The sequence below is a fragment of the Phyllobates terribilis genome, unplaced genomic scaffold (assembly GCF_046119375.1).
Source record: "Phyllobates terribilis strain yellow unplaced genomic scaffold, ASM4611937v1 Scaffold_14__1_contigs__length_39327217, whole genome shotgun sequence".
NCBI classification, from domain to species: Eukaryota; Metazoa; Chordata; class Amphibia; order Anura; family Dendrobatidae; genus Phyllobates; species Phyllobates terribilis.
In genome coordinates, this window is record NW_027362774.1 from 30,305,629 (window position 1) to 30,329,522 (window position 23,894).

General features: G+C 53.0%; 1 protein-coding gene across 5 annotated transcripts in view; it reads left to right on the forward strand.

The window, feature by feature from the left end:
* MTSS2 (MTSS I-BAR domain containing 2) overlaps window positions 1–23,894 on the forward strand; it is a 117,446-nt gene that overhangs the window by 72,315 nt on the left and 21,237 nt on the right. Inside the window, exons 3-13 of one of the 5 annotated variants that reach the window (XM_073659825.1) lie at window positions 522–595; window positions 679–763; window positions 5,081–5,172; window positions 9,917–9,991; window positions 10,254–10,262; window positions 13,682–13,839; window positions 14,148–14,255; window positions 14,981–15,078; window positions 15,313–15,439; window positions 15,512–15,586; window positions 17,336–17,497. In XM_073659825.1, the coding sequence (XP_073515926.1) occupies window positions 522–595; window positions 679–763; window positions 5,081–5,172; window positions 9,917–9,991; window positions 10,254–10,262; window positions 13,682–13,839; window positions 14,148–14,255; window positions 14,981–15,078; window positions 15,313–15,439; window positions 15,512–15,586; window positions 17,336–17,497 (1,063 nt within the window). Of the gene's footprint in view, window positions 1–521; window positions 596–678; window positions 764–5,048; window positions 5,173–9,916; window positions 9,992–10,253; window positions 10,263–13,681; window positions 13,840–14,147; window positions 14,256–14,980; window positions 15,079–15,240; window positions 15,440–15,511; window positions 15,587–17,335; window positions 17,498–23,894 lie in introns of those variants that run through there. The other 4 variants (XM_073659823.1, XM_073659827.1, XM_073659824.1 and 1 more) reach the window with 4 other exon arrangements.

A 23,894-nucleotide genomic window follows, 5' to 3' on the forward strand; every position in this document is an offset into this window, starting at 1 on the left:
ATTTTTTTCTATACTATACGGACATGTTTCAGCAGATCTGATTGCACCTGCACTTTGCTGGTCTATATCATTGTCATAGATTTTTCATGCACTTTGCTTGTATTTGACTCATTATCTATTCTAACCACTAGGGGTCACCAACAGCCTATTGCATTTGCACATTATGATTGTTTCCTTCAAGCAACTTATTATTAATATTGTCTGTTGATACCTTATACATATATGAGGTGATTGCTATCGCACAGGATTCTCTGCTCGTATCACCCTATTTATGTTTCGTTTGACTGTTTTTAAGTATTTCTCAGATAAAGATTTGTTAGTTTTTATTATTTGGGCTTAATTGCTTCCCTTCTTTTGGGACTATAAGCATTAATGGATAAACATTTCACAATGATTGCACTGACTGTTTGGTGTATGCAATATACGGCTATCAATGTGTCTGTGTGAGCAGAAGCGGTGCCTGCTGTGCCACTTATTGTGTAGTATTGCCCCCTCATGCTGGGCCTTCTCTGTCTCCCTAGGACAACGGTGCTGGCTGCTGTTGCCTTCCTTGATGCTTTTCAGAAAGTAGCAGATATGGCGACCAATACCCGAGGTGAGCCACCGCGGTCACGGCCGCTCGTCACCATCTCCTCATGCAGTACATATACTCTCTGTGACTGACGCTTGGTTTTACAGGAGCCACACGTGACATTGGATCTGCCCTCACCCGCATGTGTATGCGGCACCGGAGCATTGAGAGCAAGCTCAGACACTTCACCAAGTAAGAACCCCAGAGGAGGCGCCACTCATCACCAGTGACATCAGCGAGCAAAGGCACAGGAGAAAAGAGGAGAAAGAAGAAAGGGCCATGGGGGGGGGGAGGGAAGAGGGTCCTGGGGAAAAGAGAAGGAGGAGGGGGGAGTCCTGGGGAAAAGAGAAGGAGGAGGGGGGAGTCCTGGGGAAAAGAGAAGGCGAAGGAGTCCTGGGGAAGAGAGAAGGAGGAGGGGGGAGTCCTGGGGAAGAGAGAAGGAGGAGGGGGGAGTCCTGGGGAAGAGAGAAGGAGGAGGGGGGGGGGGAGTCCTGGGAAAGAGAGAAGGAGGAGGGGGGAGTCCTGGGGAAGAGAGAAGGAGGAGGGGGGAGTCCTGGGGAAGAGAGAAGGAGGAGGGGGGGGAGTCCTGGGGAAGAGAGAAGGAGGAGGGGGGGGGAGTCCTGGGGAAGAGAGAAGGAGGAGGGGGGGGGAGTCCTGGGGAAGAGAGAAGGAGGAGGGGGGAGTCCTGGGGAAGAGAGAAGGAGGAGGGGGGAGTCCTGGGGAAGAGAGAAGGAGGAGGGGGGGGAGTCCTGGGGAAGAGAGAAGGAGGAGGGGGGGAGTCCTGGGAAGAGAGAAGGAAGAGGGGGGAGTCCTGGGGAAGAGAGAAGGAGGAGGGGGAGTCCTGGGGAAGAGAGAAGGAGGAGGGGGGGGAGTCCTGGGGAAGAGAGAAGGAGGAGGGGGGAGTCCTGGGAAGAGAGAAGGAAGAGGGGGGAGTCCTGGGGAAGAGAGAAGGAGGAGGGGGGGAGTCCTGGGAAAGAGAGAAGGAGGAGGGGGGAGTCCTGGGGAAGAGAGAAGGAGGAGGAGGGGGGAGTCCTGGGGAAGAGAGAAGGAGGAGGGGGGGGAGTCCTGGGGAAGAGAGAAGGAGGAGGGGGAGTCCTGGGGAAGAGAGAAGGAGGAGGGGGGGGGAGTCCTGGGGAAGAGAGAAGGAGGAGGGGGGAGTCCTGGGGAAGAGAGAAGGAGGAGGGGGGGGGGTCCTGGGGAAGAGAGAAGGAGGAGGGGGGAGTCCTGGGGAAGAGAGAAGGAGGAGGGGGGAGTCCTGGGGAAGAGAGAAGGAGGAGGGGGGGAGTCCTGGGGAAGAGAGAAGGAGGAGGGGGGGGAGTCCTGGGGAAGAGAGAAGGAGGAGGGGGGAGTCCTGGGGAAGAGAGAAGGAGGAGGGGGGAGTCCTGGGGAAGAGAGAAGGAGGAGGGGGGGAGTCCTGGGGAAGAGAGAAGGAGGAGGGGGGGGAGTCCTGGGGAAGAGAGAAGGAGGAGGGGGGAGTCCTGGGGAAGAGAGAAGGAGGAGGGGGGGGGAGTCCTGGGGAAGAGAGAAGGAGGAGGGGGGAGTCCTGGGGAAGAGAGAAGGAGGAGGGGGGAGTCCTGGGGAAGAGAGAAGGAGGAGGGGGGGGGAGTCCTGGGGAAGAGAGAAGGAGGAGGGGGGGGAGTCCTGGGGAAGAGAGAAGGAGGAGGGGGGGGAGTCCTGGGGAAGAGAGAAGGAGGAGGGGGGGGAGTGCTGGGGAAGAGAGAAGGAGGAGGGGGGAGTCCTGGGGAAGAGAGAAGGAGGAGGGGGAGTCCTGGGGAAGAGAGAAGGAGAAGGGGGAGTCCTGGGGAAGAGAGAAGGAGGAGGGGGGGAGTCCTGGGGAAGAGAGAAGGAGGAGGGGGGAGTCCTGGGGAAGAGAGAAGGAGGAGGGGGGGAGTCCTGGGGAAGAGAGAAGGAGGAGGGGGGGGAGTCCTGGGGAAGAGAGAAGGAGGAGGGGGGGAGTCCTGGGGAAGAGAGAAGGAGGAGGGGGGAGTCCTGGGGAAGAGAGAAGGAGGAGGGGGGAGTCCTGGGGAAGAGAGAAGGAGGAGGGGGGGGAGTCCTGGGGAAGAGAGAAGGAGGAGGGGGGGAGTCCTGGGGAAGAGAGAAGGAGGAGGGGGGAGTCCTGGGGAAGAGAGAAGGAGGAGGGGGGAGTCCTGGGGAAGAGAGAAGGAGGAGGGGGGGAGTCCTGGGGAAGAGAGAAGGAGGAGGGGGGGAGTCCTGGGGAAGAGAGAAGGAGGAGGGGGGAGTCCTGGGAAAGAGAGAAGGAGGAGGGGGGAGTCCTGGGGAAGAGAGAAGGAGGAGGGGGGGAGTCCTGGGGAAGAGAGAAGGAGGAGGGGGGGGGGGAGTCCTGGGGAAGAGAGAAGGAGGAGGGGGGGAGTCCTGGGGAAGAGAGAAGGAGGAGGGGGGGGGGGGAGTCCTGGGGAAGAGAGAAGGAGGAGGGGGGGAGTCCTGGGGAAGAGAGAAGGAGGAGGGGGGGGGGGGAGTCCTGGGGAAGAGAGAAGGAGGAGGGGGGGAGTCCTGGGGAAGAGAGAAGGAGGAGGGGGGAGTCCTGGGGAAGAGAGAAGGAGGAGGGGGGAGTCCTGGGGAAGAGAGAAGGAGGAGGGGGGGAGTCCTGGGGAAGAGAGAAGGAGGAGGGGGGAGTCCTGGGGAAGAGAGAAGGAGGAGGGGGGAGTCCTGGGGAAGAGAGAAGGAGGAGGGGGGAGTCCTGGGGAAGAGAGAAGGAGGAGGGGGGGAGTACTGGGGAAGAGAGAAGGAGGAGGGGGGGAGTCCTGGGGAAGAGAGAAGGAGGAGGGGGGAGTCCTGGGGAAGAGAGAAGGAGGAGGGGGGAGTCCTGGGGAAGAGAGAAGGAGGAGGGGGGGAGTCCTGGGGAAGAGAGAAGGAGGAGGGGGGAGTCCTGGGGAAGAGAGAAGGAGAAGGGGGAGTCCTGGGGAAGAGAGAAGGAGAAGGGGGAGTCCTGGGGAAGAGAGAAGGAGGAGGAGTCCTGGGGAGAGCGAAGGAGGAGGGGGGGAGTCCTGGGGAAGAGAGAAGGAGGAGGGGGGAGTCCTGGGGAAGAGAGAAGGAGGAGGGGGGGGGGAGTCCTGGGGAAGAGAGAAGGAGGAGGGGGGAGTCCTGGGGAAGAGAGAAGGAGAAGGGGGAGTCCTGGGGAAGAGAGAAGGAGGAGGAGTCCTGGGGAGAGCGAAGGAGGAGGGGGAGTCCTGGGGAAGAGAGAAGGAGGAGGGGGGAGTCCTGGGGAAGAGAGAAGGAGGAGGGGGGAGTCCTGGGGAAGAGAGAAGGAGGAGGGGGAGTCCTGGGGAAGAGAGAAGGAGAAGGGGGAGTCCTGGGGAAGAGAGAAGGAGAAGGGGGAGTCCTGGGGAAGAGAGAAGGAGAAGGGGGAGTCCTGGGGAAGAGAGAAGGAGAAGGGGGAGTCCTGGGGAAGAGAGAAGGAGGAGGAGTCCTGGGGAGAGCGAAGGAGGAGGGGGGGAGTCCTGGGGAAGAGAGAAGGAGGAGGGGGGAGTCCTGGGGAAGAGAGAAGGAGGAGGGGGGGGGGGAGTCCTGGGGAAGAGAGAAGGAGGAGGGGGGAGTCCTGGGGAAGAGAGAAGGAGAAGGGGGAGTCCTGGGGAAGAGAGAAGGAGGAGGAGTCCTGGGGAGAGCGAAGGAGGAGGGGGAGTCCTGGGGAAGAGAGAAGGAGGAGGGGGGAGTCCTGGGGAAGAGAGAAGGAGGAGGGGGGAGTCCTGGGGAAGAGAGAAGGAGGAGGGGGGAGTCCTGGGGAAGAGAGAAGGAGGAGGGGGGAGTCCTGGGAAGAGAGAAGGAGGAGGGGGGAGTCCTGGGGAAGAGAGAAGGAGGAGGGGGGAGTCCTGGGGAAGAGAGAAGGAGGAGGGGGGAGTCCTGGGGAAGAGAGAAGGAGGAGGGGGGAGTCCTGGGGAAGAGAGAAGGAGGAGGGGGGAGTCCTGGGGAAGAGAGAAGGAGGAGGAGTCCTGGGGAGAGCGAAGGAGGAGGGGGAGTCCTGGGGAGAGCAAAGGAGGAGGGGGAGTCCTGGGGAGAGCAAAGGAGGAGGAGAAGGAGGAGGAGTCCTGGGGAGAGCGAAGGAGGAGGGGGAGTCCTGGGGAGAGCAAAGGAGGAGGGGGAGTCCTGGGGAGAGCAAAGGAGGAGGGGGAGTCCTGGGGAGAGCAAAGGAGGAGGGGGAGTCCTGGGGAGAGCAAAGGAGGAGGGGGAGTCCTGGGGAGAGCAAAGGAGGAGGGGGAGTCCTGGGGAGAGCAAAGGAGGAGGGGGAGTCATGGGGAGAGCAAAGGAGGAGGGGGAGTCCTGGGGAGAGCAAAGGAGGAGGGGGAGTCCTGGGGAGAGCAAAGGAGGAGGGGGAGTCCTGGGGAGAGCAAAGGAGGAGGGGGAGTCCTGGGGAGAGCAAAGGAGGAGGGGGAGTCCTAGGGAAAAGAGAAGGAGGAGGGGGAGTCCTGGGGAAGAGAGAAGGAGGACTGACCACCCAATGCCCCTCTCCCCCCACCCTCAGGAATACTGTTGGACTTGGCTTTCTCTCTGCAGCGCCCTTATGGAGAGTTTAATAACTCCTCTACAGGAAAGGATTGAAGACTGGAAGAAAACGGCAAATACACTGGATAAGGAGCATGCACGAGGTGAGAGGAACCCCCTACTCTACCAGGATATCACTACCACATCATCTGCACAGCGCCCCACACATCACCAATACACCGCCCACACTGTGCCCTTACACATCACAAATATATCACCCGCACTGTGCCACCACATATGACCAATACATCACCCGCACAGTGTCCCCACACATCACCAATACATCTCCCTCCTAGTGCCCCCACACATCACCAATACATCGCCCACACCGTGCCCCCACACATCACCAATACATCACCCGCACAGTGCCCCCCAATTTTCAATACATCACCCCCCCAGCTCCCCCCCGCACATCACCAATAAATCGCCCACACTGTGCCCTTACACATCACAAATATATCACCCGCACAGTGTCCCCACACATCACCAATACATCACCCGCACAGTGCCCCCGCACATCACCAATACATAACATGAACAGCGCCCCCGCACATCACCAATACATCTCCCTCCTAGTGCCTCCACACATCACCAATACATAACCCGCACAGCGCCCCCGCACATCACCAATACATCTCCCTCCTAGTGCCTCCGCACATCACCAATACATAACCCGCACAGCGCCCCCGCACATCACCAATACATAACCCGCACAGCGCCCCCGCACATCACCAATACATAACCCGCACAGCGCCCCCGCACATCACCAATACACAACCCGCACAGCGCCCCCGCACATCACCAATACATAACCCGCACAGCGCCCCCGCACATCACCAATACATAACCTGCACAGCGCCCCCGCACATCACCAATACATAACCCGCACAGTGCCCCCGCACATCACCAATACATAACCCGCACAGCGCCCCCGCACATCACCAATACATAACCCGCACAGCGCCCCCGCACATCACCAATACATAACCCGCACAGCGCCCCCGCACATCACCAATACATCTCCCTCCTAGTGCCTCCGCACATCACCAATACATAACCCGCACAGCGCCCCCGCACATCACCAATACATAACCCGCACAGCGCCCCCGCACATCACCAATACATAACCCGCACAGCGCCCCCGCACATCACCAATACATAACCCGCACAGCGCCCCCGCACATCACCAATACATCTCCCTCCTAGTGCCTCCGCACATCACCAATACATAACCCGCACAGCGCCTCCGCACATCACCAATACATAACCCGCACAGCGCCCCCGCACATCACCAATACATCTCCCTCCTAGTGCCTCCGCACATCACCAATACATAACCTGCACAGCGCCCCCGCACATCACCAATACATCTCCCTCCTAGTGCCTCCGCACATCACCAATACATAACCCGCACAGCGCCCCCGCACATCACCAATACATCTCCCTCCTAGTGCCTCCGCACATCACCAACAGATAACCTGCACAGCGCCCCCGCACATCACCAATACATAACCCGCACAGCACCCCCGCACATCACCAATACATAACCCGCACAGCACCCCCGCACATCACCAATACATAACCCGCACAGCACCCCCGCACATCACCAATACATAACCCGCACAGCACCCCCGCACATCACCAATACATAACCCGCACAGCACCCCCGCACATCACCAATACATAATCCGCACAGCACCCCCGCACATCACCAATACATAACCCGCACAGCGCCCCCGCACATCACCAATACATCTCCCTCCTAGTGCCCCCGCAAATCACCAATACATCTCCCTCCTAGTGCCCCCGCACATCACCAATACATCTCCCTCCTAGTGCCCCCACACATCACCAATACATAACCCGCACAGTGCCCCCACGCATCTCCAATACATCACCCACACAGTGCCCCCAAACATATCTACAATACGTCACCCGCACAGTGCCCCCACGCATCTCCAATACGTCACCCGCACAGTGCCCCCACGCATCTCCAATAAGTCACCCGCACAGTGCCCCCACGCATCTCCAATACGTCACCCGCACAGTGCCCCCACACATCTCCAATACGTCACCCGCACAGTGCCCCCACGCGTCTCCAATACGTCACCCGCACAGTTCCCCCACACATCTCCAATACGTCACTCGCACAGTGCCCCCACGCATCTCCAATATGTCACCCGCACAGTGCCCCCACACATCTCCAATACGTCACCCGCACAGTGCCCCCACGCGTCTCCAATACGTCACCCGCACAGTGCCCCCACGCGTCTCCAATACGTCACCCGCACAGTGCCCCCACGCGTCTCCAATACGTCACCCGCACAGTGCCCCCACACATCTCCAATACGTCACCCGCACAGTGCCCCCACGCGTCTCCAATACGTCACCCGCACAGTGCCCCCACGCATCTCCAATACGTCACCCGCACAGTGCCCCCACGCGTCTCCAATACGTCACCCGCACAGTGCCCCCAAACATATCTACAATACGTCACCCGCACAGTGCCCCCACGCATCTCCAATACGTCACCCGCACAGTGCCCCCACGCATCTCCAATAAGTCACCCGCACAGTGCCCCCACGCATCTCCAATACGTCACCCGCACAGTGCCCCCACACATCTCCAATACGTCACCCGCACAGTGCCCCCACGCGTCTCCAATACGTCACCCGCACAGTTCCCCCACACATCTCCAATACGTCACTCGCACAGTGCCCCCACGCATCTCCAATATGTCACCCGCACAGTGCCCCCACACATCTCCAATACGTCACCCGCACAGTGCCCCCACGCGTCTCCAATACGTCACCCGCACAGTGCCCCCACGCGTCTCCAATACGTCACCCGCACAGTGCCCCCACGCGTCTCCAATACGTCACCCGCACAGTGCCCCCACACATCTCCAATACGTCACCCGCACAGTGCCCCCACGCGTCTCCAATACGTCACCCGCACAGTGCCCCCACGCATCTCCAATACGTCACCCGCACAGTGCCCCCACGCGTCTCCAATACGTCACCCGCACAGTGCCCCCACGCATCTCCAATACGTCACTCGCACAGTGCCCCCACGCGTCTCCAATACGTCACCCGCACAGTGCCCCCACGCGTCTCCAATACGTCACCCGCACAGTGCCCCCACGCGTCTCCAATACGTCACCCGCACAGTGCCCCCACGCGTCTCCAATACGTCACCCGCACAGTGCCCCCACGCATCTCCAATACGTCACCCGCACAGTGCCCCCACGCGTCTCCAATACGTCACCCGCACAGTGCCCCCACGCATCTCCAATACGTCACCCGCACAGTGCCCCCACACATCTCCAATACGTCACTCGCACAGTGCCCCCACGCGTCTCCAATACGTCACCCGCACAGTGCCCCCACACATCTCCAATACGTCACCCGCACAGTGCCCCCACGCGTCTCCAATACGTCACCCGCACAGTGCCCCCACGCATCTCCAATACGTCACCCGCACAGTGCCCCCACGCGTCTCCAATACGTCACCCGCACAGTGCCCCCACACATCTCCAATACGTCACTCGCACAGTGCCCCCACGCGTCTCCAATACGTCACCCGCACAGTGCCCCCACACATCTCCAATACGTCACCCGCACAGTGCCCCCACGCGTCTCCAATACGTCACCCGCACAGTGCCCCCACGTATCTCCAATACGTCACCCGCACAGTGCCCCCACGCGTCTCCAATACGTCACTCGCACAGTGCCCCCACACATCTCCAATACGTCACCCGCACAGTGCCCCCACACAGTGCCCCCACATATCATCTGCATAGTGCCCCCACATATGACCCGTACAACCACTACACACACACACACACACACACACACACACACACACACACACACACATTACCAATACATCATCCACATGGCGCCCCAACTCATCACATGTACAATGGATATATAAAGGCTAAACACCTCTGGTAAAATGCCAGATTTTGTCATGTAGAAGAATCATTGCAGAACTTTTTCCCCTTTAATGTCTCCCATAATCTGTACAAATAAATTGAGAAACATACGGATAACGTTTCAGGTGGAAAAATAAAGAAATAAAATAATGCAGTAGCATAAATCTGCACACCCTTACACTGATACATATTGGTGCAGTTCCCTGTGAATTTCTGGCAGGGTCCAGTCTTTTTGGGTCGTGGTCTATCAGCGCGGCACATCTAAAATTGGCGAACTTTGCCGGCTCCTCTTTGCAGCAGCTCCACATCTGTGAGATTGAGGGGGCATCTCCTGTGTACAGCGCCCTCTTCAGGTCACCACATATTGTCCCTTTGGTTCAGGTCTGGGCTCGGCCCCTCCAGAACTTCCATCCTCTTCTGGAGAAGCCAGTCTTTTGGTGATTTGGAGGTCGATTAGGGTTATTGTCGTGCTGAAGCAACATTTTTGTTTTGATGCAAAATTGACTGATATTTGTAACTGTTCACACTTCTGCAAACACATTATTGTGTTTTTGTTATTTTTATTTCCCCTTTAAAATTATTTCAGTTTGTATCTCAATGGATTTGTACAGATAATGGGCAACATTAAAGGGGGAAAAAAGTACTGAAATGATTCTTCTTGATAAGACCTTTTTTTTACATGACAAAAAAATTGATTTTTTAACGGGTGTGTAGACTTTTTATATTGTCCTGTATAGTGGAGTAAGTGGATGAGGTTAAATCTCATGTGGAGCAGTTATCACATATCAGGCAGAGCCGGGTTCATGTCATAAGCACCTAAAATACTGCGCGCACCTGACCTGCAGACTACGAGGAGTCACTGCTCCCCCAGTCAGATCCACAAACCCACCCCGCAATCTGCTTCTCCTCAGAATACAAGCGAGCGCGACATGAGATTAAGAAGAAATCCTCTGATACACTGAAGCTGCAGAAGAAAGCTCGAAAAGGTATGTACTACCCAAGTATCTCCATCATCCGCACTATCAGACACCACCAATATTATCATCATTATCACCATCACAAGGACTACCATCAGACACCACCAATACCCTCATCACCATCACTACGACCACCATCAGACACCACCAATACTAGGGGTGTAGTTAGGGGTGCAGTGTGGGGGGGATTGGGTGACTTCTCCTTGCTTGCCTGTTTCTCAATAACCTTCCTTTCCTTTTCTCTTGCATCACCTTCCACTCCGTCGTGTAGAAGTTCTAGGTAAGTGAATTTCTCTGGACCGGGGGTTGGGGGAGTACAGGGCATATAAATGAGATCGAGCAGGGGTGGGCACCATCACTGGTTATCTACCCTCTGATCTACTGCACAGGAGCTGATCTCCAACAGATGCAAACCATAAAAGCCTGTCAAGCCCAGAATTGCGGCAGAAATCTGGGAAGGGGATTCATTGAGGTGGATCTCTCAGGGGGAAAGGTTTCAGAGAGGTGGATCTCTCAGGGGGAAAGGTTTCAGAGAGGTGGATCTCTCAGGGGGAAAGGTTTCAGAGAGGTGGATCTCTCAGGGAGGGACTTCAGAGAGTTGGATCTCTCAGGGAGGGACTTCAGAGAGGTGGATCTCTCGGGGAGGGGCTTCAGAGAGGTGGATCTCTCGGGGAGGGGCTTCAGAGAGGTGGATCTCTCAGGGAGGGGCTTCAGAGAGTTGGATCTCTCAGGGAGGGGCTTCAGAGAGGTGGATCTCTCGGGGAGGGGCTTCAGAGAGGTGGATCTCTCGGGGAGGGGCTTCAGAGAGGTGGATCTCTCGGGGAGGGGCTTCAGAGAGGTGGATCTCTCAGGGAGGGGCTTCAGAGAGGTGGATCTCTCGGGGAGGGGCTTCAGAGAGGTGGATCTCTCGGGGAGAAGCTTCAGAGAGGTGGATCTCTCGGGGAGGGGCTTCAGAGAGGTGGATCTCTCGGGGAGGGGCTTCAGAGAGGTGGATCTCTCGGGGAGGGGCTTCAGAGAGGTGGATCTCTCGGGGAGGGGCTTCAGAGAGGTGGATCTCTCAGGGAGGGGCTTCAGAGAGGTGGATCTCTCAGGGAGGGGCTTCAGAGAGGTGGATCTCTCAGGGAGGGGCTTCAGAGAGTTGGATCTCTCAGGGAGGGGCTTCAGAGAGTTGGATCTCTCAGGGATTGGCTTCGAAGAGGGATCTCTCAGGAAGGGGCTTCAGAGAGGGATCTATCGGGGAGGGGCTTCAGAGAGGTGGATCTCTCAGGGAGGGGCTTCAGAGAGTTGGATCTCTCAGGGATTGGCTTCGAAGAGGGATCTCTCAGGAAGGGGCTTCAGAGAGGGATCTATCAGGGATTGGCTTCAGAGAGGTGGATCTCTCGGGGGAAGGGGCTTCAAAGAGGTTAATCTCAGGGGGAGGGCTGTCAGTGAGGTGGATTTCTTAGGGAGGGGCTTCAGAGAGGTGTATCTTTCAGAAATGGACTTCAGTGAGGTGGATTTCTAAGAGAGGGGCTTCAGAGAGATGGATCTCTTAGAGAGAGGCTTTAAAGAGGTGGAGATCTCAGGGGGATGGTTAGGGGAAAGCACATATTGGGGAATCCAGTTCAGTGGATGGATAATTCAGTCTTTGTACAGAGCGCTGCTTCCACCACATTTAGGTCGGCTTCGCACATTGTGGATTTAATGCGGATTTTCCGCTGCAAGTTTGCAGAATTTCTGCATCAAAATCTGCATGTGTAACATGTGGATTTAGTTGAGAATTTCACCCTATGCTTTGCAAGAGTGAAGACCAATGAATTCTGCACAAAGACATGATATGGTGCAGATGAGCTTACATTTTACACTACTTGTAGAGGAAACTTTTTAGATCTCATTAATTTAGCAGGTCTGCATTCGTCTGCGTTTTTTTTTGCACTCAGATCTACGGGAAAATCTGCACCAAATACGCTCCGTCTGCATGTAGATGCCAACTGAGAGAGGATGCATGCTCAGGATCCCTGTTTGCTGTCAGTGAATGGACACGTTGCGGCTCATTTACTAAACATGCACCAGAATTTTGTCATTGCGATACCTTATGTGGCTAGACACGTTTATTCATCATTCTTGACAAGGGATGTGGTCTGTCAGAAAGGAGGCAGCCAAAATTCTGCTGATATTCCACCACAATTTAGTTTTAACATAATTTACCAAAGTTATTCATCCAGCAGATGGTGGAAACTTTAGCCCCCCCATACACCTTAGATGGCCGGCAGCCAAATCGTTCAGTTGACAGCCATCTCGGCAGCCTCTCCCATAGACTGGACACTCTCTTGGCCGAGCCGGTGCCAGAGATCTCTGGGAGAACAAAGTGATCATCTGTCCGAAATGGGAGATGCTGGAATCTTATCTCCCCCGACAATCACCTGTCTGGGGCCACCATATACTTTACACTGTCAGCCAGACGATGTTACTGTAATACGTGAGGGGGCTTTACACTGGACAGTGTGAACATGTGCGTGGGACGCTGGAGCTTTTATGCGTTCTATGACTGATTAGACGGCACGATTGCAGCTTTACATGAACGTTTCGTCAGCGGTCATCTAATGGCTTGTCTAGACAGGCCGAGTGCAATTCCACACTGAGCGTGCACAGAACGATGGGGACACAATCGCTCTGTGCGCACACACGATCATGTTTTTGGCTGCACATGTGCTGGTTACTCGGGCGTTGTGCTGCCGGGAATAAAGAATTTTTAAGCAAGCAAAATGCTCGTTCATCCGGTGTTTGCAGGTCGCTTTGCACAGGCCGATTATCAGGAACGAGCATTGCTACCAATGTTTCCTGGCTATCTGCTAGTGTAAATGGACTCTCAGTTTACTCTGTCTAAGAATGCAGATATATTTCACCCTTTCTTCACATTCAGAAGCTCAACACCGAGCGCTTTTTCAGCCCTAAGAATGTTTCTATTTACTGACTCTAGCAGAGATCCTGAACGTGGCGAGAAATTACAACAGAAAATCTATTAGAAAATTGCAGGACTTTGTCATAATGTGGTGATAGCGTACAGAGGTTGGCGCCCCCTACAGGGATCTACTCGTCAAATACAAATTGATAATTGTGCCACAAATGCTGTGACCCCCCTCCTAGAATGTTGTGAACCCCCCTACTGACTGCTGTGACCCCCCACTGCCAACTGTGACCCCCCTCATAGAATGTTGTGTCCCCCCCACCGCAAACTGTGACCCCCACTGACCACTAGGAACCCTTCACTGACCACTGTGACCCCCCCTCTGACCACTGTGACCCCCCTCTGACCCCCCCTCCCACTGATCGCTGTGACCTTCCCTCTGGCCGCTGTGACCCCCCCACTGCCAACTGAGACCCCCCTCTGACCACAGTGACCCCCACCACTGACCACTGTGACCCCCCTATTGAATGTTGTGATCCCCCACTGACCACTGTGACCTGCCACCGACCACTGCGGCCCCCCACCTCTAACCACTGTGACCCCCCCTGTCCACTGTGACCACCCTCTGACTGTTGTGACCTCCCCACTGACCACTGTGACCCCTCACTGACCATTCTGACCACAACACTGGGACACTCACCGCTGTGACCCACTGAGTCCTCCCCCCCCCCCCGACCACTGTGACCTGACCACTGTGACCCCCCCCCACTGACTGCTGTGACCTTCCCTGTGACCGCTTCTCTGTTCTGCAGGTAAAGGGGATCTGCAGCCACAGCTGGACCATGCTCTGCAAGACGTCAATGACATGTACCTGCTTCTGGAAGAAACAGAGAAGCAGGCGGTGCGCAGGGCGCTGATTGAGGAGCGCGGGCGCTTCTGTACCTTCATCACACTCCTACAGCCCGTGGTGGTGAGCACAATCCCATGATAGATGCTGAGGCAGCAGATCACATGACGCTGACACACCAGATCTCATGACTCTGACGCACCAGATCACATGACACTGAGACACCAAATCACATGACACTGAAGCACCAGATCTCATGACAATGAGGTACTAGATCACATGATGCTTGGATTGTATCACATGACGCTGAGGCACCAGATCACATGACAATGAGTACTAGATCACATGATGCTTGGATTGTAGCACATGACACTGAGGCCCCAGATCACATGATGCTGAGATACTGGATAACGTGACCTCGTGTTTTTCAGAATGGCGAGATCCACATGCTGGGGGAGGTGACGCATCTACAGGCGATAATCGAGGACCTGATGCTGCTGAGTGACGAACCTCACAAACTACCTGCTGCCAGCGAACAGGTCCGAGCACCACCACACACTTACAGCTAGGAGCCGGGGTGCAGTCCCATGTAAACCAAGCTCCATCACTGAACATGCTGTAATTAATACGAAGCCTCATTCAGAATTGACGTACAATAAGATTCTGCTCGGATCATCCAATCACTGCATCTATCATTGTACCTGAGCATTACGAGAAATGAAAGCTGGGCTCTGATTGGTTGGCATCTTTATGTTTTAATTCCTCCTCGGTTTCAGGATCTCTGCTTGCTGTCAATGACTAAGTATTCATGATTATGTTCTGAGGGTGGAAACTGGTCCTGACCTGATGTTCCTCACAGATGAGGGGTTGTTACAATTGTATCCAGTTTTGACAATCCGATAATGACTGCAGCACCAACCTCTCTTCTGCCCTGATAGTTTTGTTACAATGTAGTCCAGGCAGGTTCCCTCATGTCGGAATACAATTGTAACAAACCCTCAGCTGTGAGCAGTATCAGGTCAGGATGAGATTTAGGTCTGCATTCACTGACAACAAGCACAGGTCTTGGGTGTAATTGTAAAGCCGGGACCTTTCCATTGTCAGTGCTGAATGTTCTCGTGCCCTCCGCTCGGCTGTATATATCATATCGTTATATATCGGTGAGATGGGGAGGAATACGAGGCAGCGCCAGGCACAGCCGGACCTACCACTACCCTCATCTCTTCTGCCCCATGTCTCCTAGCCATTATCGCTTCTCTCACAGGTCATTAAGGATTTGAAGGGATCTGACTACTCTTGGTCCTATCAGACGCCCCCCTCCTCCCCGAGCAGCTCGGGGTCTCGCAAGTCCAGTATGTGCAGGTAAGTGGTCGCATAGGTGAGGGGACGAGTATCCCCCATCCCCCCCGACACAGCCCGTCATTAGATCCTGCCACACCCCGGTATATGTGAGAGGTATAGATATTCTTTCCATAGCAGTGTCCCAGTGTCTTACTTCATCGATGCTCTGACCATTTATCACAGTACAAAAACTGCCCCCTCCTGGCAAGCTGCCTCGCACCCCCACTCACCGGGTTCCGCGTGTCGCTATCGCAGCCTCCCGCAGTCCACAGGCGGAGCGCAGCGGCTGGTGAGCGCCTCCTCCCAGGACTCCGGATGCAGTTCCCATGAAGCGACCTACTCCAAGCCACCATCACCCATGCCCTCGGACATGACCAGCCAGGTACGTGAGCGTGTGCAGGTGATGTGCAGAGAGCCGGCTCCTTCCCCTCTCACATCTTCTTCCCTCCATCAGAAATCCTCCAGCTCCGCGTCTTCAGAAGCCTCCGAGACCTGCCAATCCGTCAGCGAGTGCAGCTCCCCCACATCAGTGAGTATCATGGAGGGTCCCCAAGATGCATTGGTGGAGGGGATAGTACAGGGCCAACCTCTGGAAATGCAGTCCTTTTCAGTCCCTTTGCTTGCTGTCAGTGAATGGAAACCTCTCTTTTCTTCTGACCTTGTTACACTTGTATCCAGTTGCAATCCTCTATGACAGTGGTCCCCAACCTTTTTTGCACCAGGGACCGGCTTGAAGCAAGATCATTTTTCCATGGCCCAGCAAGGAGGGGGTGGGGTGGGCGGGGCTTTGGTCATATGGGGGCGGGGTAATGGAGGGATTTGGAGTTTAGTGCATACTTATCATATAGTGTAGACCAGGTCCCCGCCAGGAGCTATGCCAGGAGCCCCACATAATGTGCTGTGCCAGGAGCCGCATCACTGAGGCCCCATCACGCCCTGCAGCATCTCTCACCCCCCCGTGCATCTCTCATCCACCCCCCGTGCATCTCTCATCCACCCCCCGTGCATCTCTCATCCACCCCCCGTGCATCTCTCATCCACCCCCCGTGCATCTCTCATCCACCCCCCGTGCATCTCTCATCCACCCCCCGTGCATCTCTCATCCCCCCCGTGCATCTCTCATCCCCCCCGTGCATCTCTCATCCCCCCCGTGCATCTCTCATCCCCCCCGTGCATCTCTCACCCCCCCCGTGCATCTCTCATCTCTCCCCTCCCTCCCATGTGCATCTCTCACCCCCCCGTGCATCTCTCATCTCTCCCCTCCCCCCATGTGCATCTCTCATCCACCCCCCGTGCATCTCTCATCCCCCCCGTGCATCTCTCATCCCCCCCGTGCATCTCTCATCCCCCCCCGTGCATCTCTCATCCCCCCCGTGCATCTCTCACCCCCCCGTGCATCTCTCACCCCCCCGTGCATCTCTCATCTCTCCCCTCCCTCCCATGTGCATCTCTCATCTCTCCCCTCCCCCCATGTGCATCTCTCATCTCTCCCCTCCCCCCATGTGCATCTCTCATCTCTCCCCTCCCCCCATGTGGATCTCTCATCTCTCCCCTCCCCCATGTGCATCTCTCATCTCTCCCCTCCCCCCCATGTGGATCTCTCATCTCTCCCCTCCCCCATGTGCATCTCCCATTCCCCCCACTCCTAGTTAATTGTATTTAAAAAAAAATAAAACTTGTTATACTTACCCCCATGCGATCCCTGCAGAATCCTGGCGCTCGTCCAAATCGCTGACACCAGGTTCTCCTGACTTCCGGCCATGTGACGGCGCCGTCACATGACCGGAAGTCAGGGGAATCATGAAGGTGCTGCCGCAGCAGCGCAGCGCTAAGATGTCCCGGACCTGGCGCTTAGCATGTGGCCGGGGGCCCCATGAGGAGAGAGACGCACAAGAGGGGGGCTCCGAGGGGGCTCCTACCGGCCGGGCCCCATACTGGAGTCAGGGCAGTCATGCCCTGATGGCGGCCCTGCTGGAGGCTGGAGGGGCCCCCTCTCCCCGCGGACCGGCTGAAAAACCCCAACGGCCCGGTCCTGGTCCGCGGACCGGCGGTTGGGGACCTCTGCTCTATGAGGTGAAGGTTGTGGACCTCAGACTGATACATTGTTACAAACTGTCAGCTCAGAGGGAGATTGGTGCTGCTGCACCTCAGCTGGGAGAAGTATTAGATCAGGACAGGTTTTCAACCTCTAGATATGAACAATATTGTTCCTAGTCAGAGACGGGAAGCAGAGAATGAACCAGCAAACTGAATCCCTCTAATGCCCCATCTTCTGCAGGATTGGTCGCGGTCTGGTCCCTACGAAATGCCGCCTGCGAGCTCCCTGCAGCGCAGAAAGGACCGCGTGGAGCACCTGAGGGAGGCGGAGCTGGGCCCCTGCTACCCGAACCTGGAGGACCCTTACCGGCCCCGGATGTCCCCAGCCGTCATTGCCGCAAAGGTGAAGGCTCTAGGGGCAATAGTGTAATAACACTTACCCCCAAAACCCCCGGACCCTCCATAACTACAGAAATATAATGTGCCCCCGGACCCTCCATAAATACAGAAATGTAATGTATCCCTGGACCCTCCATAAATTACGGAAATGTAATGTATCCCCAAATCCCCCTGGACCCTCCATAACTACAGAAATGTAATGTACCCCCGGACCCTCCATAAATTACGGAAATGTAATGTATCCCCAAATCCCCCCGGACCCTCCATAACTACAGAAATGTAATGTACCCCCGGACCCTCCATAAATTACGGAAATGTAATGTATCCCCAAATCCCCCCGGACCCTCCATAACTACAGAAATATAATGTGCCCCCGGACCCTCCATAAATACAGAAATGTAATGTATCCCCGGACCCTCCATAAATTACGGAAATGTAATGTATCCCCAAATCCCCCCGGACCCTCCATAACTACAGAAATATAATGTGCCCCCGCACCCTCCATAAATACAGAATTGTAATGTATCCCCGGACCCTCCATAAATTACGGAAATGTAATGTATCCCCAAATCCCCCCGGACCCTCCATAGCTACAGAAATATAATGTGCCCCCGGACCCTCCATAAATACAGAAATGTAATGTATCCCCGGACCCTCCATAAATTACGGAAATGTAATGTATCCCCAAATCCCCCCGGACCCTCCATAACTACAGAAATATAATGTGCCCCCTCACCCTCCATAAATACAGAATTGTAATGTACCCCCGGACCCTCTATAAATTACGGAAATGTAATGTATCCCCAAAACCCCCAGACCCTCCATAACTACAGAAATATAATGTGCCCCCGGACCCTCCATAAATACAGAAATGTAATGTATCCCCGGACCCTCCATAAATTACGGAAATGTAATGTATCCCCAAAACCCCCAGACCCTCCATAACTACAGAAATATAATGTGCCCCCGGACCCTCCATAAATACAGAAATGTAATGTGCCCCCGGACCCTCCATAAATACAGAAATGTAATGTATCCCCAAAACCCCCGGACCCTCCATAACTACAGAAATATAATGTGCCCCCAGACCCTCCATAAATACAGAAATGTAATGTAACCCCAAAATCTCCCCAGACCCTCCATAAATACAGAAATGTTATGTACCCCAAAATCCCCCCAGACCTTCCATAAATACAGAAATGTAATGTACCCCAAAATCCCCCCAGACCCTCCATAAATACGGAAATGTAATGTACCCCTGGACCCTCCATAAATACAGAAATGTAATGTATCCCCAAAACCCCCCGGACCCTCCATAAATACAGAAATATAATGTGCCCCCAGACCCTCCATAAATACAGAAATGTAATGTAACCCCAAAATCTCCCCAGACCCTCCATAAATACAGAAATGTTATGTACCCCAAAATCCCCACAGACCCTCCATAAATACAGAAATGTAATGTACCCCAAAATCCCCCCAGACCTTCCATAAATACAGAAATGTAATGTACCCCAAAATCCCCCCAGACCCTCCATAAATACGGAAATGTAATGTACCCCTGGACCCTCCATAAATACAGAAATGTAATGTATCCCCAAAACCCCCGGACCCTCCATAACTACAGAAATATAATGTGCCCCCGGACCCTCCATAAATACAGAAATGTAATGTACCCCAAAATCCCCGGACCCTCCATAAATACAGAAATGTAATGTACCCCTGGACCCTCCATAAATACAGAAATGTAATGTATCCCCAAAACCCCCGGACCCTCCATAACTACAGAAATATAATGTGCCCCCGGACCCTCCATAAATACAGAAATGTAATGTACCCCCGGACCCTCCATAAATTACGGAAATGTAATGTATCCCCAAATCCCCCCGGACCCTCCATAACTACAGAAATATAATGTGCCCCCGGACCCTCCATAAATACAGAAATGTAATGTATCCCCGGACCCTCCATAAATTACGGAAATGTAATGTATCCCCAAATCCCCCCGGACCCTCCATAACTACAGAAATATAATGTGCCCCCGGACCCTCCATAAATACAGAAATGTAATGTATCCCCGGACCCTCCATAAATTACGGAAATGTAATGTATCCCCAAATCCCCCCGGACCCTCCATAACTACAGAAATATAATGTGCCCCCGCACCCTCCATAAATACAGAATTGTAATGTACCCCCAAATCCCCCCAGACCCTCCATAAATACAGAAATGTAATGTACCCCCGGACCCTCCATAAATTACGGAAATGTAATGTATCCCCAAATCCCCCCGGACCCTCCATAACTACAGAAATATAATGTGCCCCAGGACCCTCCATAAATACAGAAATGTAATGTATCCCCGGACCCTCCATAAATTACGGAAATGTAATGTATCCCCAAATCCCCCCGGACCCTCCATAACTACAGAAATATAATGTGCCCCCGGACCCTCCATAAATACAGAAATGTAATGTATCCCCGGACCCTCCATAAATTACGGAAATGTAATGTATCCCCGAATCCCCCCGGACCCTCCATAACTACAGAAATATAATGTGCCCCCCGCACCCTCCATAAATACAGAATTGTAATGTACCCCCAAATCCCCCCAGACCCTCCATAAATACAGAAATGTAATGTATCCCCGGACCCTCCATAAATTACGGAAATGTAATGTACCCCCGGACATCCCATAACTACAGAAATATAATGTGCCCCCGCACCATCCATAAATACAGAATTGTAATGTACCCCCAAATCCCCCCAGACCCTCCATAAATACAGAAATGTAATGTATCCCTGGACCCTCCATAAATACAGAAATGTAATGTACCCCCGGACATCCCATAACTACAGAAATATAATGTGCCCCCGCACCCTCCATAAATACAGAATTGTAATGTACCCCCAAATCCCCCCAGACCCTCCATAAATACAGAAATGTAATGTATCCCTGGACCCTCCATAAATACAGAAATGTAATGTACCCCCGGACATCCCATAACTACAGAAATATAATGTGCCCCCGCACCCTCCATAAATACAGAATTGTAATGTACCCCCAAATCCCCCCAGACCCTCCATAAATACAGAAATGTAATGTATCCCTGGACCCTCCATAAATACAGAAATGTAATGTACCCCCGGACCCTCCATAAATTACAGAAATGTAATGTATCCCCGGACCCTCCATAACTACAGAAATATAATGTGCCCTCGGACCCTCCATAAATACAGAAATGTAATGTACCCCCGAACCCTCCATAAATTACGAAATGTAATGTACCCCCGGACCTTCCATAACTACAGAAATATAATATGCCCCCGGACCCTCCATAAATTACGGAAATGTAATGTATCCCCAAATCCCCCCGGACCCTCCATAACTACAGAATTATAATGTACCCCCAAATCCCCCCAGACCCTCCATTAATATAGAAATGTAATGTACCCCCAAAACCCCCGGACCCTCCATAAATACAGAAATGTAATGTACCCCAAAATCCCCCCAGACCCTCCATAAATACAGAAATATAATGCACCCTAAAATCCCCCCAGACCCTCCATAAATACAGAAATGTAATGTACCCCCAGACCCTCCATAACTACAGAAATATAATGTACCCTAAAATCCCCCCAGACCCTCCATAAATACAGAAATGTAATGTACCCCGGACCCTCCATAAATTACGGAAATGTAATGTATCCCCAAAACCCCCGGACCCTCCATAGCTACAGAAATGTAATGTCCCCCTAGACCCTCAATAAATACAGAAATGTAATGTACCCCCGGACCCTCCATAAATACAGAAATATAATGTACCCCAAAATCCCCCCAGACCCTCCATAAATACAGAAATATAATGTACCCCCGGACCCTCCATAAATACAGAAATATAATGTACCCCAAAATCCCCCCAGACCCTCCATAAATACAGAAATGTAATGTACCCCCAAATCCCCCAGACCCTCCATAAATATAGAAATATAATGTACCCCCGGACCCTCCATAAATACAGAAATATAATGTACCCCAAAATCCCCCCAGACCCTCCATAAATACAGAAATGTAATGTACCCCCAAATCCCCCCCAGACCCTCCATAAATACAGAAATGTAATGTAACCCCAAATCCCCCCCCAGACCCTCCATAAATACAGAAATGTAATGTAACCCCAAATCCCCCCCAGACCCTCCATAAATACAGAAATGTAATGTACCCCAAAATCCCCCCCAGACCCTCCATAAATACAGAAATGTAATGTAACCCCAAATCCCCCCGGACCCTCCATAAATACAGAAATGTTATGTACCCCCGGACCCTCCATAAATTACGGAAATGTAATATATCCCCAAAACCCCCGGACCCTCCATAACTACAGAAATGTAATGTCCCCCTAGACCCTCAATAAATACAGAAATGTAATGTACCCCCAAATCCCCCCAGACCCTCCATAAATACAGAAATATAATGTACCCCCGGACCCTCCATAAATACAGAAATGTAATGTACCCCTAGACCCTCAATAAATACAGAAATGTAATGTACCCCCGGACCCTCCATAAATACAGAAATATAATGTACCCCAAAATCCCCCCAGACCCTCCATAAATACAGAAATATAATGCACCCTAAAATCCCCCCAGACCCTCCATAAATACAGAAATGTAATGTACCCCCAGACCCTCCATAACTACAGAAATATAATGTACCCTAAAATCCCCCCAGACCCTCCATAAATACAGAAATGTAATGTACCCCGGACCCTCCATAAATTACGGAAATGTAATGTATCCCCAAAACCCCCGGACCCTCCATAGCTACAGAAATGTAATGTCCCCCTAGACCCTCAATAAATACAGAAATGTAATGTACCCCCGGACCCTCCATAAATACAGAAATATAATGTACCCCAAAATCCCCCCAGACCCTCCATAAATACAGAAATATAATGTACCCCCGGACCCTCCATAAATACAGAAATATAATGTACCCCAAAATCCCCCCAGACCCTCCATAAATACAGAAATGTAATGTACCCCCAAATCCCCCAGACCCTCCATAAATATAGAAATATAATGTACCCCCGGACCCTCCATAAATACAGAAATATAATGTACCCCAAAATCCCCCCAGACCCTCCATAAATACAGAAATGTAATGTACCCCCAAATCCCCCCCAGACCCTCCATAAATACAGAAATGTAATGTAACCCCAAATCCCCCCCCAGACCCTCCATAAATACAGAAATGTAATGTAACCCCAAATCCCCCCCAGACCCTCCATAAATACAGAAATGTAATGTACCCCAAAATCCCCCCCAGACCCTCCATAAATACAGAAATGTAATGTAACCCCAAATCCCCCCGGACCCTCCATAAATACAGAAATGTTATGTACCCCCGGACCCTCCATAAATTACGGAAATGTAATATATCCCCAAAACCCCCGGACCCTCCATAACTACAGAAATGTAATGTCCCCCTAGACCCTCAATAAATACAGAAATGTAATGTACCCCCAAATCCCCCCAGACCCTCCATAAATACAGAAATATAATGTACCCCCGGACCCTCCATAAATACAGAAATATAATGTACCCCAAAATCCCCCCAGACCCTCCATAAATACAGAATTATAATGTACCCCCGGACCCTCCATAAATACAGAAATATAATGTACCCCAAAATCCCCCCCAGACCCTCCATAAATACTGAAATGTAATGTACCCCCAAATCCCCCAGACCCTCCATAAATACAGAAATGTAATGTACCCCCGGACCCTCCATAAATACAGAAATATAATGTACCCCAAAATCCCCCCAGACCCTCCATAAATACAGAAATGTAATGTACCCCCAAATCCCCCAGACCCTCCATAAATACAGAAATGTTATGTACCCCAAAATACCCCCAGACCCTCTATAAATACAGAAATGTAATTTACCCCCAAACCCTCCATAAATACAGAAATATAATGTACCCCAAAATCCCCTCAGACCCTCCATAAATACAGAAATGTAATGTACCCCCGGACCCTCCATAAATACAGAAATGTAATGTGCCCCCAGACCCTCCATAAATACAGAAATGTAATGTATCCCCAAAACTCCCGGACCCTCCATAACTACAGAAATATAATGTGCCCCCAGACCCTCCATAAATATAGAAATGTAATGTACCCCAAAATCCCCCCAGACCCTCCATAAATACGGAAATGTAATTTACCCCCCAACCCTCCATAAATACAGAAATATAATGTACCCCAAAATCCCCTCAGACCCTCCATAAATACAGAAATATAATGTACCCCAAAATCCCCCCAGACCCTCCATAAATACAGAAATGTAATGTACCCCCAAATCCCCCCCAGACCCTCCATGAATACAGAAATGTA